The following is a 17538-nucleotide window of genomic DNA, read 5'->3' as shown; positions in this document are numbered from 1 at the left end:
GAAAATGAAAAGTCCCAAGTAAGAAAAAGATCGGCGCTGCAATGTAGATTACAGTAACGTTTTTATTTTTAAAAAAACGAGCATTTTTGGCCAAGTTATGACCATTTTTGTATTTATGCAAATGAGGCTTGCAAAAGTCCAAGTGGGCGTGTTTAAAAGTAAAAGTCCAACTGGGCGTGTATTATGTGTGTTACATCTGGGCGTGTTTACTTCATTTACTAGCTGGGCGTTCTGACGAGAAGTATCATCCACTTCTCTTCAGAACGCCCAGCTTCTGGCAGTGCAGACACACAGCGTGTTCTCGAGAGATTACGCTGTGTCGTCACTCACATGTCCTGCATCGTGTCGGACGAGCGAGGACACATCGGCACCAGAGGCTACAGTTGATTCTGCAGCAGCATCGGCGTTTGCAGGTAAGTCGATGTAGCTACTTACCTGCAAACGCTGATGCTGCTGCAGAATCAACTGTAGCCTCTGGTGCCGATGTGGCCGACACGATGCAGGACCTGGGGCAGGAAGTGAGTGACGACACAGCGTGATCTCTCGAGAACACGCTGTGTCTGCACTGCCAGAAGCTGGGCGTTCTGAAGAGAAGTGGATGTTACTTCTCATCAGAGCGCCCAGCTAGTAAAAGTAGTAAAAACGCCCCGATGTACGCACATAATACACGCCCAGTTGGACTTTTACTTTAAACACGCCCACTTGGACTTTTGCAAGCCTCATTTGCATAAATACAAAAATGGTCATAACTTGGCCAAAAATGCTCGTTTTTTAAAAATAAAAACGTTACTGTAATCTACATTGCAGCGCCGATCTGCTGCAATAGCAGATAGGGGTTGCAAAATCTGGTGACAGAGCCTCTTTAAACAAATTACAAAAAAAATATCTACACATAATTGGTATTGCCGCGCCCGTAACAACCTGAGCTATAAAACTATTATGCTATCTAACCCGCACAATGTATATAGTAAAGAAATAAAGTAAAAAATAAACAATGCCAGAATTGCTGTTTTCTGTTTATCCTGTCTTCGAAAATACACAATAAAAATGTATCAAAAATTTGTATGAACCTCAAAACAAAATTAATAAAACCTACAAGTCTATCTGCAAAAAATAAGCCCTCATACAGTTACGTCGGCAGAAGAATAAAAATGTTATGGCTCTTAGAATATGGCAACACACAAAACAAATACATTTTGAAATAAAGTGTTTCAATTGTGCAAAAGTAATAAAACATATAAAAAAAAAATATATAAAGTTATTATGTTATTTATACCACAGCGGAATTACTGTTTTTTTGTTGTTTTTTTCATTAAAACGCAATCTATACATGATAGCCATCAGACGACTAGGTCTAAGGAAAAATAAAAATGTATCTGTATTTTATTGTAATATTCAGAATTCTATTTTATTTTTAAATGAAACATTCTGTGTTCTTAGAAAAAATTACAGGAAGTTTCTACAAAGTTCAGATTATTTCAGAAACCAGCAAACTTTGAACAGCGTCTTATAGAATCTAAAAGAATTCTAGATGAAGTGACCGTGGAATTGCCAATTTTGGATATAAAGAGTGTTGAGCAGGATGCAGTTCAAACTCAGTTGGATCATTGTATGGTGAGTGCCATTCATCAGAAATGCTTATTTTGTTCGATTTAGGTTTTTCTTTCTTTTCTTAAAATGATGGACGAGCGTTCAGTTTATTAGGTATTCAAAGTGTAGCATAGCGGCTCAATGATAGACAGAAAGTGTACTGCGTAATTGATTACCATCTGTTACATTAAAGCTGCATAAAGGAATATATACATCTGCACCATGAACGAGCTGAATTTGGCCTAGATCTGAGCATTTACTCCCCTATATATTTAGATGTAGCATAAGGGGAAGGCGCTCGTGCAGATGTCATCTTTGTCTAAGTGTCATATTGGAAAAGTGTCCTGGCAGTTATACATGGCAGTTAGACAGGGTAAGTGACAGGTAAGCTGTGTGGACTAAACAAACAAACTTGCATACATTATAATTAATACTTTAGAATTTGTATCTGTTTCCTACGACCAAACCATCGCAACATGTTTACTGCCTCACTCTTCATTGTAGCTGTTGTTGGTTTACAAGTCTATCGCCCATTTCGCCCTTTAGTAAATTCTGTCCATGTAAGTCCCTCTCTCATTCCCTCGCCCATGTACAGCTCCCATGCACTATTCACTTTGCTGAATCACCTTAACCCATCTCATCCCACTGCTCAACACAAAGGTCGCTCTCATAAATCACAGAACCATCTGCTGTCTCTTTCCATTCTCCTGCTACTAGCTGCAGGGGACATCTCTCCCAACCCTGGTCCTCCCTTTTCTTCTGCCAAACTCAACCACTTGTCTGCCACACATAGAACCCTGCAATTCTCCTCAACATTTCTTGTATGTCCTCTCCTGTCTCTTAACTGTGCGCTCTGGAAATCTGGGTCTGTGGGCAACAAACTCACCTTTATTCATGACTTATTCTATTCTAACTCTCTCAACCTTCTGGCTCTTACGGAAACATGGCTACACCTGTCTGACACTGTTTCTCCTGCTGCTCTATCTTATGGTGGTCTCCAATTCTCTCGTGCTCCCGGACCTGAGAACAGGCAGGGTGGAGGAGTAGGCATACTTCTCTCCCCACACTGCACTTTCCAGGTCATTCCCCCTGTCCCCTCACTCACATTCCCCTCCTTTGAAGTCCACACCCTCAGACTCTTTCACCCTTTTTCCCTCAGAGTGGAAGTTGTCTACCGCCCCCCTGTCTCAACCCGCCAATTTCTAGATCATTTTGCTGCCTGGCTTCCACAATTTCCTTCCTCTGAAACACCCACTCTCATCATGGGTGACTTCAACATCCCCATTGATAACCCAATCTCCCCATCTGCCTCCCAGGTTCTATCTTTAACCTCTTCCCTAGATCTGTCACAACTTACTAACTCTCCTGCACATGAAGACGGGCATTCGCTTGACCTGGTCTTCTTCCAGCTCTGCTCCGTTTCTGACTTTATTAGCTCTCCTCCCACTCTCTGACCACAACCTACTCTCCTTTACTATCAAATGTTCTCTGCCTCCTCAGGTCATGCCTACATATCAGAGATGCAGAATTCTACATGCCACGAACACTCAACAACTCATAGACAGTCTACAGACATTATCCCCAATCTTTTCCCTCTCCTGTCCTAATCTGACCACCAAACATTACAATAACACTCTCAAAAATGCATTGGAAGAAGCAGCCCGCCTGACACTCCAAACCACCCGACAAAGATAACGACAACCCTGCACACGCCTCAATCCCGCTTTCTTCAGCGGTGCTCGAGATGTGCCGAACGTCTGTAGAGAAAATCACATTTGGCTGCAGATTTCCTCCATTACAAATCTATGCTCAAAACGTACAAATCTGCCCTTCACAGAGCCAAATAAGTCCATTTCACCTCTCTCAACTCCGCACTATCTAATAATCCAAAACGCCTCTTTGATACTTTTCACTCCCTCCTTAGTCCTAAAGTGCAGACACCAATCACAGATCTCAGTGCTGAAGACCTGGTCACTTATTTTAAAGTCAAAATTGACAACATCCGGCATGATATTATCTCGCAGTGCCCTAGTAACATCGATCCCCTTCCCTCCCGCACTCCCTCTACTTCACTTTCAGCATTTGACCAAATAACAGAAGAAGAAGTCTCTAGGCACTGCTTTTCTTCTTGTCCCACTACCTGCCCTAGTGATCCTATCCCCTAGTCCCTCTCCCCAGCTGTCACTAGTCACCTGACTAAAATGTTTAACCTCTCTCTTTCTTCCGGTATCTTTCCCTCCTCTTATAAACATGCCATTATAAAGCTATTCCTGAAAAAAAAACAACTCTTGACCCATGCAGCGCTCCTAACTACCGACCAGTCTCTAATCTGCCCTTAATCTCCAAACTCCTGGAATGCTTGGTCTACTCTCGCCTTATCCACTATCTCTCTGTTAACTCCATTCTAGACCCCTTACAATCTGGTTTCCACACGCTACACTCCACTCCACAGAAACTGCCTTTACCAAAGTCTCAAATGATCTATTGGCAGCTAAATCAGATGGTAAATCCTCTCTCCTGATTCTTCTGGATCTCTCTGTAGCCTATGACACTCTAGACCAGAAACTCCTACTTAACATGCTCCACTCTATTGGCCTCAAGGACGCTGCTCTCTCTTGGTTTTCCTCCTATCTCTCTGACCACTCATTCAGTGTGTCATTTGCTGGTTCTACTTCTTCTCCTCTTCCACTTGCTATCAGGGTTCCTCAGGGATCAGTCCTATGTCCGCTCCTCTTTTCTCTCTACACAGCGCCTATTGGACAAACTATCAGCAGATTAGGCTTCCAGTACCATCTCTACGCTGATGACACCCAATTATATGCCTTTTCCCATGACATCCCCCCCGCTTTAATACAAAACACTAGTGATTGTCTGTCCCCTGTCTCTAACATCATGTCCTCTCTCTATCTGACACTGAGTCTTTCTAACCTACCTAAACCTGATGTCTCCATCTTAGTGTGTGGCACTACCATAACTCCTAGGCAGAACACCCGCTGTCTCTGGGTTATTTTTGACTCTGATATTAAGTTTACTCCTCACATTCAATCACTTACACGCTCCTGTCATTTTCACCTCAAAAACAGAATCCGCCATTTTCTTACTGAGGAAACAGCCAAAACTCTCATTGTTGCTCTGATTCACTCTCGTCTTGACTACTGTAACTCATTATTAGTCGGTCTTCCCCTCACTAAACTCTTCCCTCTCCATTCTATCCTTAATACGGCAGCCAGGCTCATCTTTCTGACCAACCGCTACACCAACGCCTCTACCCTGTACCTATCACTGCACTGGTTGCCCATTCCTTTCAGAATTAAATAAAAAACTTATTACTTTCACCCACAAGGCTCTCCACAGTGCTGCACCTCCTTACATCTCCTCCCTCATCTCTGTCTACCACCCTACACATTTTATAAGTGGTCAGAAACTTGTAAATAACTCATGAAAGAATAAAGTAACGTTAAAACCAAGCACACCATTGTTTTTCTTGTGAAATTTTCGATAAGTTTGATGTGTCACATGACCCTCTTCCCATTGAAAAAACTAAAGTTGGATACAAAATGGCAGACTTCAAAATGGCCACCATGGTCAACACCCAGCTTGAAAAGTTTCCCCCCTCCCATATACTAATGTGCCACAAACAGGAAGTTAATATCACCAACCATTCCCATTTTATTTAGGTGTATCCATATAAATGGCCCACCCTGTAGAGTGAGATTTGGTGCATTTTTTGGTCCTGATTCCGATGCAGTTTCTGCTTCAAAATCGCCACGATAAAACACAGTGTTAACTGGGCCTAAGGGAGGATCCTTCCACTGCAGGCAATAGACATTTTTTAAACCCCAGTCACAGTAAAACCATATACTTTAAGCACACAGTGGCCGCTGAGATTATCTGCTGTACCTAGCCAGTTACCAATTACTTACATTTTGAAGCTCTAAAAATATTAGGGCTCATGTATAAGCAAACAAAATGTTAAAAAAATCAGAAAGTATGGTGCTTATAAAAAAAACCTGTTTTGCATAACCTCCCACTTCTAATCAAAAAACTTAACTGTTATAAGATTTAAGCTAATACAATTAAAATATTCCCTATAGTGTACCACCTAAAATAAAAAAAGATTCATTTCTGTTAATTTATTTCTTTGAACAATAAAAAGATAGAAAATATGGAAGCTAAAGTCACAATTTTCAATATATGTATCTCCTCTGTACACTAGTTATTTCAGCCAAAATAACATATGCATGACAGGCTAGACCTGTCATACCAACTTTCCTCAAGTTCAAGTCGCAACAGTGTTTTGAAGTATTTTACAACATTTTTATAATATACTATAGTACTACGGATCTGTAGGCACTCTGAGCATCCGTTAGTGTTAGAGCTGCAGTATAGTCCCATAGAAGTCTATAGGTGCCCTGATATAGAAAATATAGAAACAGGGAGAAACCTCCAGCTCACCGGTCTGCGTCTTCAAGCAGCATCACACGGATCCCCGCGATGGCCCGCGGCATGTATAGCAGGAGAAAGGAGAAACTGATCCAGCGCTGATGGAATTTTAAAAGGGAACATCAGGTCCCATGTTTATTGGAAAAAATCTTAAAATCGGAAGGGAGACGCAGTCCCAAGGCAAAAAGTAGGAATAGATGGGGTAGATGCCCTAAGCCTACGCGTTTCGAACGCGGTCTGCGTTCTTGGTCATGGCAGGAAAGATCTTTTACAGCTCCATACAACCCCTAAGTTGTAACAAAGCCAAGTGCATGAGGCCTAACACTATTGATACATGACCCGCAAAAAGTGTTCCTGCCAATGTAACTATAGTGAATGACAGAGCCCTATAATTAGAATTCTTACATTTCTTGACACTAATGCAGTTTTTGTCCAGTTTATATTTTGGTTAATTACCATGAAACCATTGATTTATCTGTAGTGTTTAGCTAAAGAAGTATTTAGGGCTTATTCTGGTAAATTTTATCCTTAGTCGATAATTCCCAAGTTTAGAATGTAATTTTACCATGTGTTTTTGTAATTCCAACCAGTGTATCTCTCAATTATTGCGCTTAATGAAGCAGCAGAGAACAAATGTGTATTTAATCTGTTTGTTTGTGAGGTCATTAAAGGGTCCAGTAGGCATAGCCAGGGGTAAATTATTCCAAGCATTTAAGATAAAGATGAGTTTAAAAAGCCATTTCACTTTAGCACTCATACTCTGTAGACCAAGGGTGGAGAGAGTACTGTTGAGTTTTAATTAAAAATATTATTAATTGTCAAAATGTAGCATTCATGCGGGTTCTTTATTATTTAATACAAGCTGCCAACTGAGGGTCTATTCACACGGTGCAGCCACATTTCTTTGCTGTGATTACAACAAAGTCACGTCAAAATGCAGCGATTTTGCCTTGATTTCAGAAAAACTGTCGCTTTGCTGCAATTTTGTGGTAGTCGCGGCAATAAACTGTGATATGACTGCACTTTGTGAATAGACCCAAAAGGAAGTTTTACATGTTGGCTTCTATGTAGTGTTACGTTTGACACTGCTACTGCTAGTCATAAAACTAAAACTGCAATATATTATTATAAGTTATTCCTCTATAACTCTTGCCACATCTTAGGACTTGTACTTTAACAATCACATTATGATGTTTCCGTATTTTAGGTTAATCCTACATGATATAAAATCTTCAGTGTACATTCTCCATAGCATAAGTAAGAAACATTACCATTCAAGACTGAAAAAGCAGAAAGTGCTACTAACCCATGACATTTTCATGGTGCAAACCTGAACTGTAAGCTATGGAATTGTAAATCATAAAGCCTCCATAAAAGTAGATTCATTATCTCTGATGAGGAAGAAAAAATATGTGAGGTTGATGAATATGTTTAAGTATTATCAATGGTCCCATGAATGAAAGGACTTGGCAAGTTTATTAACTGAGCGCTTTCATAATAAAAAATAAAAAAAAATGAATTTTATCCAATAAAGGTTTTGGCAGCAACTGTAGGAATTAGTTGTATCCTTTTTACTCTTGGTCATGAACAATCAATGTTCTATGGCAAGCTGTACTGTAAGAATTTGGAAATTTCGAAATAATTCTTGGCATCTTTCCACAGAAACTGTACAAAATTTTAAGTGAAGTGAAATCTGAAGTGGAAACTGTGATAAAAACGGGACGACAAATTGTGCAAAAGCAGCAAACCGAGAACCCTAAAGATCTGGATGAAAGACTTACTGCTTTAAAACTGCAATACAATGAGCTAGGAGCAAAGGTAATATAAACCTATATTTTCTAATATACCAATTGCAGCAGGTCTTAGTATATGAGCTCTATTATAAGATTTAACATGCGAATAAGGCCTCATACACATGGCGGAGCTATGTGCAGGATGCTATATGGAGGCACACAGAGTTCCGATGTCTCCGTACTAAGCTGTAGAGACTTTGTGTGCCACTGTCATGTGCTTTGTGCAGTACCATTTTACTGGGCTATGCTGCCCTAAAAGCAATGCTGCCCTGAAAGCAATGTTTCTAGGGGAAAATAACTCTGTAATGCTGCATCTGATGGCACATGTTGAGTTGTTTATACAGAATTCCACAGAAAATATCTTCATGAGTCTCCACATAAAATCAGAGAGAAACAGAGATACAGTAAGTCTTCATAGAATTGGTGCCATGTTACAGCTCCGTACAATTAGAAGGTGGTGCAGAGACATTATACAGCCATGTGCCTACTACCTAAGGCCCCATGCACACGACAGTATTTTCATCTATCCCGAACTACTGTCAGTAAATACGGATCAGTAGGCATCCGTATTTCATCCGTATATACGGAAGGGTGTCCGTAAATACGGTCCTTATTGCATCCAGATTCCATCCGTATATACAGATCCTTACAAAAAGAGGGAGGTTGCAAATGATGTCATCAACATGTTGCCTAGCAATGCTTCCGTAGATACGGACGGTGTACAGATGCACATCAGTAGCCGTCCCTATTTACAGAAGCTCCCATAGACTTCTATTGGAGAGCCCTTGTAGTAATTACGGACAATAATAGGACAGGTTCTATAATTTTTTCAGCACAGACACCCATCAGTAAAAATACTGAAAGGTGTCCGTGGCCAATAGATATGAATGGGTCCATAATTACTGATGAAAAATACTGTCGTGTGCATGGGGCCTAATAGTTAAGCCTCTTTTTAAGGAAATTTAAAAAATGCTTCTTCAGCCCAGCAATGAGATCTATACGGATACCAACACTTTTATATTGTATATTTTGCATATTAGAATAGTTAGGGGGCAGTGTGGGAGGAGGTCTTGGATCAGTTGAAGTATGGACCATATACAGATACTCAATGATATCTAAAATCTCTGCTTCTTAATGCATTGTTTCTCCTGCAGAGTGCGCTAGATCATTGTCCTAGTGAAAGAAAAACCTTCCGTTTCAAAAACTTTGAACAGCTGTTTTGTCTATTATTTCTTTCCTACCTTCCATTACACCTGATAAGATTGTCAGTCCCTATGCCTAGAAGACCTCTCCTCATCATAATGCTAATTTATATATTCCTTATACAAGAAAGGTTGTTCTTTCCCTCGATTTTGTGCAGTGTTTGCCTTATAGTATATGGTGCATAAAAATATTTCACCGTAGTCAAATATTGTATATTCCACCTGAGTGAGTTAACCTTTACTGTCAGGGATAAAGTTATTGGAACTATAGAAGTGATTCAAATTTCAGTAAACAGATGAACAAAGTCAAATTAAACTGCCTACAAATGAAACCAGGCTGAATTTGACATTTGGCCGTCTATTTTGTGGACTAAGTTATAGTCTAAGTTCATATAGAAAACCGCAAATATCACAATGTGATATGACAATGCGTTGTTCAAGAAAAAGAAAACGTACCTCTACTGCCTTGACTAGCTCAGCTCTGCTACATGGGCAAGTGGTATGTAAAAGAATATCCGCTTTACGCGTTAAGTAGGTGTCCATTATGCTTATTATTTTTCTCAACAATACAAATAATATACTTTTGCTGCGGTCATATGTCAGTCTTGTACACAAAGATAAAAAATGTAAACATGTTACACTTATCAAGTATGGATACAGCCTAGCAGAAATAATGCAGATTGTTAAAATTCCAGAATGTGCGTCTGATTAAAATGTCGCTTCAGGCTTGCCAGCGGGGTGTTTGTCCATTACCACTTCTACCTACACTATCCTCAGTCTATTGCACATAAGATTCAGAAATGTCACAGCATACATTATTTTAATCTCTTTCATTGCCGACTGCAGGACTCCCTGTGAATTTAGTATTAGTGTTAAGTCATTTTTATCTGAAACCAACAAAGGTCTTTTTCATGCTATGTGCCCTGATACAGGAGCATTGTGCTTTAAATTGAGAAACCTTCCAGGTTGGAGACTAGACACTAATTTAAAAAGATGACTAGGGAGTAATTCTTAATTAAGCTGCCAAATTGCTTCAACCTTTTTTATTTAATGCCAATTGAAATAAGACATCTTGCTTAATTTTTAGACTATAATGAACAGAGATGCTTGATGCTCTCCATATTAAAAATGTATAAAGGGATAGTTACTTCGTATTTAGAATCCTATCCATATGCCACTTTACATGGCGGTTTTTTGGTCAGTATTTTGCATCAGTATTTGTAAGCCAAAACCAAGAACAGAAAAATGTTAAAGAAAATAAACAAAAAGTATAATGGAAAAATTTGCGCCTCTTCCGTGTTTTGGATTTATTTCGGGTTTGGGCTTCAAAATACTGACCAAAATACTGCCGTGGGAAAGTGACTTTAACGCCTCCTGCACACAACCGTAAGGGTTTTATACTGGCTGCAAATACGGATCAGACGGCTATGGATACACATCCTTAGCCATCCGCAATTGCAGAAGCATCCAATGACTTCTATGGGCAGGTCCGTGCCGCAATTGCGGACATGAATAGGACATGTTCTATATTTTACGGATCATTTCTATGGCACGGACATATATGGAAAGGCGTCTGCGGCCTATAGAAGTTAATGGGTCCGCAATTTCATCCGTAATTACCTGAGCCGTAATTGCGGATGATAACTACAGTCATGCGCATGGGGCCTAGGGCTTGGTCTACAAACACACTTTTTCAGACTACAAATCCAAGTTTCCATGTACCTCAATTTACATGCAACAGCTTCAATAGCAATTGTCACATGAATTTCATGCAACTTCTGTTTTCATCCTATGTCTTTGTTGAGATTTGTTTGTACAACAGTTGAACGAAAATCTCATGATAGTTGCATGTATACACTACTTAATGAATTCCCATGGACTTCAATTGTTGTGCTACAGTTGCAGTTAAAGATATTACACTACAAAATGTCTGTGTGCTGCGCCAGTTTGTACAGCTCTGGCATGCAACAATTTCAAATTGCTCCCTTATAGCAGAAGGATTGTTTTTCAGCTGTTGTCATGATATGGTTGCTGCTGATTGAAATATATATATTGTAAGTAGAAATGAGGAAGATGCTGAGGCCCAAGAAATATCACATTGTCATCTTAGAGCTCCTTTTTACAGAGGGAGTTATGGGGGCCAAGAAAGATGTACATATGCCAAAGCATCCAGAACTTTGGACAAGAATGTGCCCAACCTTCATGTCATAAAGGCTATGTAGTCTCTGAAGTCATGCGGGTACGTTAAGGAGCAGTTTGCTTGGCGCCACTTCTACTGGTACTTATAAAGATTCTCTATTCTTCAAAACACAAGTCACTCTAAGGGTATGTGCACACGACCTCTTTTCAGACGTAATGGAGGCGTTTTACGCCTCGAATTACGCCTTCAAATACGGCTCTAATACGTCGGCAAACATCTGCCCATAGCTTGCAATGGGTCTTACGATGTTCTGTGCAGACGAGCTGTCATTTTATGCGTCGCTGTCAAAATACGGCGCGTAAAATGACGGCTTGTCAAAAGAAGTGCACTTCTTGGGACGTTTTTGGAGCTGTTTTCTCATAGACTCTATTGAAAACTGCTCCAAAAACGGCCGTAAAAAACGTGATTTGCTTAAAAAACGTCTGAAAATCAGGAGCTGTTTTCCCTTGAAAACAGCTCCGTATTTTCAGACGTATTTTGTTAATCGTGTGAACATACCCTTACGCTCTGCAAACTCTCAAATCTAGAGAATTAATGACCATCTCATTAGATTAATGAATATTTCCGCTTGAGCCTGGCAAATTGATTCTACCATCTCTATTATTGAGTATCAGCAATATCACTTTCTAATTAGATTCGCAGTATTGCATTGTAATACTTCAAAGTTAATCGCTATGGGAGTCACATATGAAGAGTTTCATGGCAGTTTAAGGCAGTGGCGTAATGGGCACTTGTATTCTCATATCATGCCAATATTGTGTTTTTAATCAGACTAATTACTGTACACACAAAGCACTGTAAAACGGATATGTTGAATATATTTTACTGGCTTCTGTTTGTCAGTTGACACACAGTAACTGAAATTTAAGCGAAAGCAATAAACAGCAAGCAACATGGATTAGAGCAGGTCTGCCATTATACTATGCTGCCCTGTTTAAGGGCAAAATAGTATGGAGACAGGTCATCTGCCTTATTAGCCCAAACGGCACAAAAAAATTGAATACAGAGGATTTTATACTTATGAGTACGCTGTACTCATGGGAGAACACCCTCGTCTTTCCCCACCTCTTCCCGCCCCCTCTCGATGCAGATATTGCCTACACCTCTCTTGTTTAGCAGGCTTCGCAACACACTCAGCTCAACCAACCCCTTGGCAGGAAACCCTCCCATTTTTATAAACTCAAGAGCTCCTCCCTACTTGGTCATGAAACGGACAAATCATCACCTGCTGGAGATTCACAGGGTTTCCTAATCTAGACCCCTCTATCTCTACCGAATTAACATGGCACGTGAGAATTCAAGTTATCCTGCCCCATATTACCATCCGCATTGCAACTGCATGCCTGAAATACAAAGTAACAATGCAGCAATTCCATATATATCAATAAAAAAAACATTCACAACGTCCGTTAAGTGTCCTTCTTTTCTGAGAGAAAAAAAATAGTACTCAGTGCAGTATTAACAGACAAAGTGTCAACTTGCAACAACATGGTGGCCATTTTAGTCAATCTTTTCCCGGGCACATCTTACACCTACATAATTGGAGCTAAAACAAATGAGCAAGAGAATCATCAGGCAGAGTGTACTTCACTACGCTTTGAAAGCCTGTACCAAACCAGATGCATCTAAGCAATGCTCTATCAAGATGTGGAAAGAGGGCTTCTCATCATGGGTTCAAGGGCAAAGCGGGCTATTGGTTTGCCCTTGTCCGCACATGAAATTACCAATGAATTAAGGAGCTCAGAGAGCAGCGAGAGGGGAAAAGTTAAAGTTCACAATACAACCAATGATATAGTTGTCCCTTAATACCCACTGTCCACTCACCTCACTCCATGGTCACCCCATTTCTACCAGAAAATAAGACTTTGATCTCCTGCGACTGATTAAATGGGTTGGGGAAGTGTCTCCTGTTAAAAATTGGATGTGTTGACACTAGTGCTGCAGCCTGTATTCAGTTTTCTTCTTTTCTTTTCTTTATAAGCCAACAATATATGCAAGTAGCACCATACAGTATCACACCTTTATCAAGATTTACTGTATGACCGTTATTTCACAGAGCAATTCAAGACACAAAGTACATATAGGAAATCCATCAGTAGCATTCATTGACCCTAGCTGCAAGAATCAATACATGGATTAATGGGACTTTGATTTCTTGCCATTGTGTTAGCTGCATATATTTTGTATGCGTGTATGTTAACTGCCATTATTCAACAGATCTATTGCAAAGGGACAACCCTTTGTTTTCCATACACTTTGTTTGTTTTTCTGTATCATTACCATGATCCTGTATATAATAAGACTGCATTCAGTACAAAGCAAGAACGATAAGCAAGCTGTGACTGTTACAAATATATCTGTGCTGTAGATGGCAGCCTTTCAATTCTTCTACATCGGGACTTCACGGTGAGATGAAGAATCTATTTTGGTTTTCTGGAAATTAAAGTGCAATGTTTATCTTAGCAAAATGCAACAGCAGAATTCAGTCTAATTGTAGAAATAAATAAATGATACACAAATGTTGCACATTTTGAACTTAGAACTTCGACTTTATAATTGCCTTCAATAAAACTGCAGTCCCACTGGACAGATTTTAGAAAACAGCATTTGTTATGGATATACAATATGCATTGCTAGTGCAAGATGATAATAACCCATTATTTTCAATTAGCTTTTCTTCTTTTAGCATTGCTGGGTAAATTATATACATGGTTTGCATTTTATTTTCATCCCTCAAATGGATCATTTGTTATTCATCTTAAATTTTGAACTCTCAGAATTGTTAAAGCACAGATAATAGAGTATGGCACATTGTGACAGTGTATAAATAGCTAGCCTATGTCCTACCAAAGGCTAGCCAACTGTTTGGCAGACCAACAGGCTGACCAAAAAAATTTTGGCTCAATTTTGATATAATTAGTCAATGTTGTGTAATATAAGAGTATAGTGCACGTTATTATAGTTAGAGGTATATGTAATTCTACAAAGATAAACGGTATTACATAGGCACCGTTTAGCTCTACCGGATGGGGTTCAAGATCACTTCTACCAGTTGAGAATTCCTCCTCCTATGCTGACCACTGACAATGGAAGAGGAATTAGCCTGTCACTGTAATATACACCACAGCTGCTGCAAAACATCATTTTAAGGAGGGAAAGGGTAATTCATGTTTTTCAGTCAAAAGATTGACATGAAGATCTCATCTCATCTTTAAAAATAGGTATATTTTCAGCAGCTGAATATTATTGGTAATAATGTAACCTATGATTTATTAGGAATATTAGATGTCATAACAGAGTTTTATCATCTGTAGAAAAGTCTTCATAATATATATATATATATATATATATATATTAGAAGTATAATGAATTACTACCAGATGACCTCTGTTCCGTGGAGGAGCAGTTTTAATTTTAACAATATACGGTGGGAAAGTTTACAGTGTGAGTGGTTTACCTGTGGAAGAGGTAGTAATTGCAAAATCAATATGAATTTGAAAAGTTATAATCACTAAAAAGGATGTATAAAGATTATTTTATCCAGGGAATTTATCTGACTCTCATTGTGGGTTCATGAAGCATTTATTCTCTGTGAGGGGTGAAATTGGTGAAAATTGCCCAAGGAGTTTTGTTTTGCTTTCCTCTGGAATAAATAACTTGATTTCAGAGGTTGTAATTGAGTGATATTTGTCTTTTTTCAACCTTTGTATCAATACGTCAAGCACATCTTTATTCTTTTTTATCTAGTTGGACATTATTCTGACAGTCAATTAATAGTTATCATTGTCAACAAGCGATATTAGTACTTATTCAGTCATGGTGGCATTTGTATTTGTATGTGTAGGGAGTAAGAATGTATGCATTTTACATGCTATTTCTATCAATTGTATTTTAATAAGGTAACCGAGGGAAAGCAGATGCTGGAGAAATGCTTGAAACTTTCAAGGAAGCTGCGAAAAGAGATGAGTAACTTGACTGAATGGTTGGCTGCAATAGACACTGAAGTAACAAAGAGATCATCTGAGGAGGGTATGCCAAATAACTTAGAGGAAGAGATTGCCTGGAGCAAGGTGAGTGCAGTAGGAATTCCAATTGGCAATGAAGCTCTATAGGCTAACATAGATAGATAGATAGATAGATAGATAGATAGATAGATAGATAGATAGATAGATAGATAGATAGATAGATAGATAGATAGATAGATAGATAGATAGACAGACAGACAGATAGATTATTGGATAGATGGATAATAAATGGATTAATTGATTGATTAATATATAGCTAGAAAGACTTCTCAATGGCTGACTGTGACAGCATAGAATGAATTCATTTATTAGTGTCACAAACTCCCTTCCTGCGGCTCACTCGGTCTCCAGGACGTCGAGAGTCACTCGCTCGGGCGTCGCCCGGCCTGGCAGACTGAGGCAGTCTGCAGCCAATAGGAGCTCAAGAGTGTTAGGCCAATCAAAGCCTGGCTGATGTTCCTGAGCTCCCGCCCTCTCCTTATTTAGTTCAGCCTGGGGTAGTAGGCCTTTACCTGTAATTAGAGTTACCTAGCCTGGTGCTTTCCCTTGTTTCAGACTCCCCTTAGTGACTTGCATTTGACTCGTTTGTGACCCCTGACCCCGGCTGGACTCCTCACTTTTCTTTGCCTTCTGACTTTTTGTTTTTCCGTACTCTCCCGGTTGGACACTGCCTGCCTGACTCTGCCTTTTGTGCCCATTATTATCCATATTGGGAACCCTCCCCCCTTTCAATGACATACAATAGTTAAAAACATACAATTAAAAACGCCTCGGATGGGAAAGTCCACCATGACCCTATATAATTATTGTAACAAACATTTGAAAATAATGTGAAATAATTCACCAGAGAACAGGAATCTATAATCTGATCTCCCTAGGTACACCACAGGTATATTGCACAATGATGGTAACAAAAATAACAACAATGAAGATATCAATACCTAAGTCCTTTACCTGTGGTAGACATGATGGCAGATGACAAATTCCCTATCCGAGGGGACACCTCGACGCGCGTTTCGCTACCTTCGTCAGGTAGTGAAACGTGCGTCGAGGTGTCCCCTCGGATTTGTACTTTTCTAATACTGGAATACTTTTGCGTATTTTTTGGTTCAGACTTTTTTTGGGGTTTTGATGAATATTTATGTCTTGATCATTCATTGTATGCTTAGGACACATATTGGTGGATAACAGAATTTCATATAGCCATCTATAGCTGACTATAAATACTATACAGCAGCTATAACCCCAGACTCCCCTGATAGCATATAAATTCATTCAGCCAATGCTCATGTTTTTTGATAAGGGCGATAAAAGCAATGCCATACACCACATAACTCCAGAGAAACAAGCAGCTAACAGATAAAAATCCAACCTGCTACACGACTGTTTGGAGGTCCACTTCCTAGGCCACTGCCCCATACAAACGCCTTTTAATCACATTGTAGAGGAAGGTAGAACACTTTAATAGTTTCGGGGTTTACAGTAAGATACAGAGGCAATAAAAGCTGGAAGAATCAGACAAAATGATTTTCAAAATTGTATAGATTTCTTTAAAAAAATGTACTATTTAAAAAAGGGCAGTGAAAAAATCATTGTGCCTAAAACCTCAGCAAGATGCAGCAAAGTCTAATTACTAGTTTTTGACTTTTAAATCAACCTTAGTAGGTGACACCCCATTGCTGTTCAATATTTTTTCTCATTTTCACTTGCTTTTATGCCCTGCAGAGAAGTCTATATAAAACATCAGCCTGCCTAAGTCTTTGATTAATACCAGGATCTTTTCTTCTAGTGTAGAGGACAAATGTCACATTTGAAGGAACAAATTGCATAGCAGTCTAGTTTTAATATATTACATCCGATGTGCCAATCAAGGAAAACAATAGTGGTATTTAATTCTACTATAAACGTCCTTGTTTTAATTTATGTGTTACCTTTTTTAAATGAGAATGCTATTTTAAGACAGATAATTGACTTGACATTACGCTATCCAGACAAGTTATAAACTTTTGGTGTTGTTTTTACATTTTATCTCTGATTAGATCCATCAAAATGTAATAATTAATCCAAGTTAAATGAATTAAAATATCTAAAGCTTTAAATGATGAATGAACAACATTGTATCATCTAATAAAAAACAAAAACTGAAATACAACATCCATAAGAGCCATGCCCATGATCTATCTGAACTTGCCCCATTTTATATAACCCATAAATATTTCAAAGGTTGGAGAATATGTTCTTTGTTCATCCTTCCATCTTCATCTTTTAACAATAAATTGTTTTAT

The 17538-nt window shown here is 39.0% G+C and overlaps 1 protein-coding gene across 7 annotated transcripts in view; it reads left to right on the top strand.

Moving 5' to 3' along the window:
• Window positions 1–17538, top strand: part of DMD (dystrophin) — a 2416993-nt gene that overhangs the window by 1072515 nt on the left and 1326940 nt on the right. For all 7 annotated transcript variants that reach the window (XM_075852742.1, XM_075852740.1, XM_075852736.1 and 4 more), the window contains 3 exons: window positions 1441–1614; window positions 7696–7851; window positions 15128–15298. In XM_075852742.1, coding sequence (XP_075708857.1) covers window positions 1441–1614; window positions 7696–7851; window positions 15128–15298 — 501 coding nt within the window. The remainder of the gene's footprint in view (window positions 1–1440; window positions 1615–7695; window positions 7852–15127; window positions 15299–17538) is intronic.

Source organism: Rhinoderma darwinii, chromosome 2, assembly GCF_050947455.1.
Source record: "Rhinoderma darwinii isolate aRhiDar2 chromosome 2, aRhiDar2.hap1, whole genome shotgun sequence".
NCBI lineage: Eukaryota > Metazoa > Chordata > Amphibia > Anura > Rhinodermatidae > Rhinoderma > Rhinoderma darwinii.
Note: the sequence above shows the minus strand (reverse complement) of the source record. Positions and strands in the feature narration are given on the sequence as shown.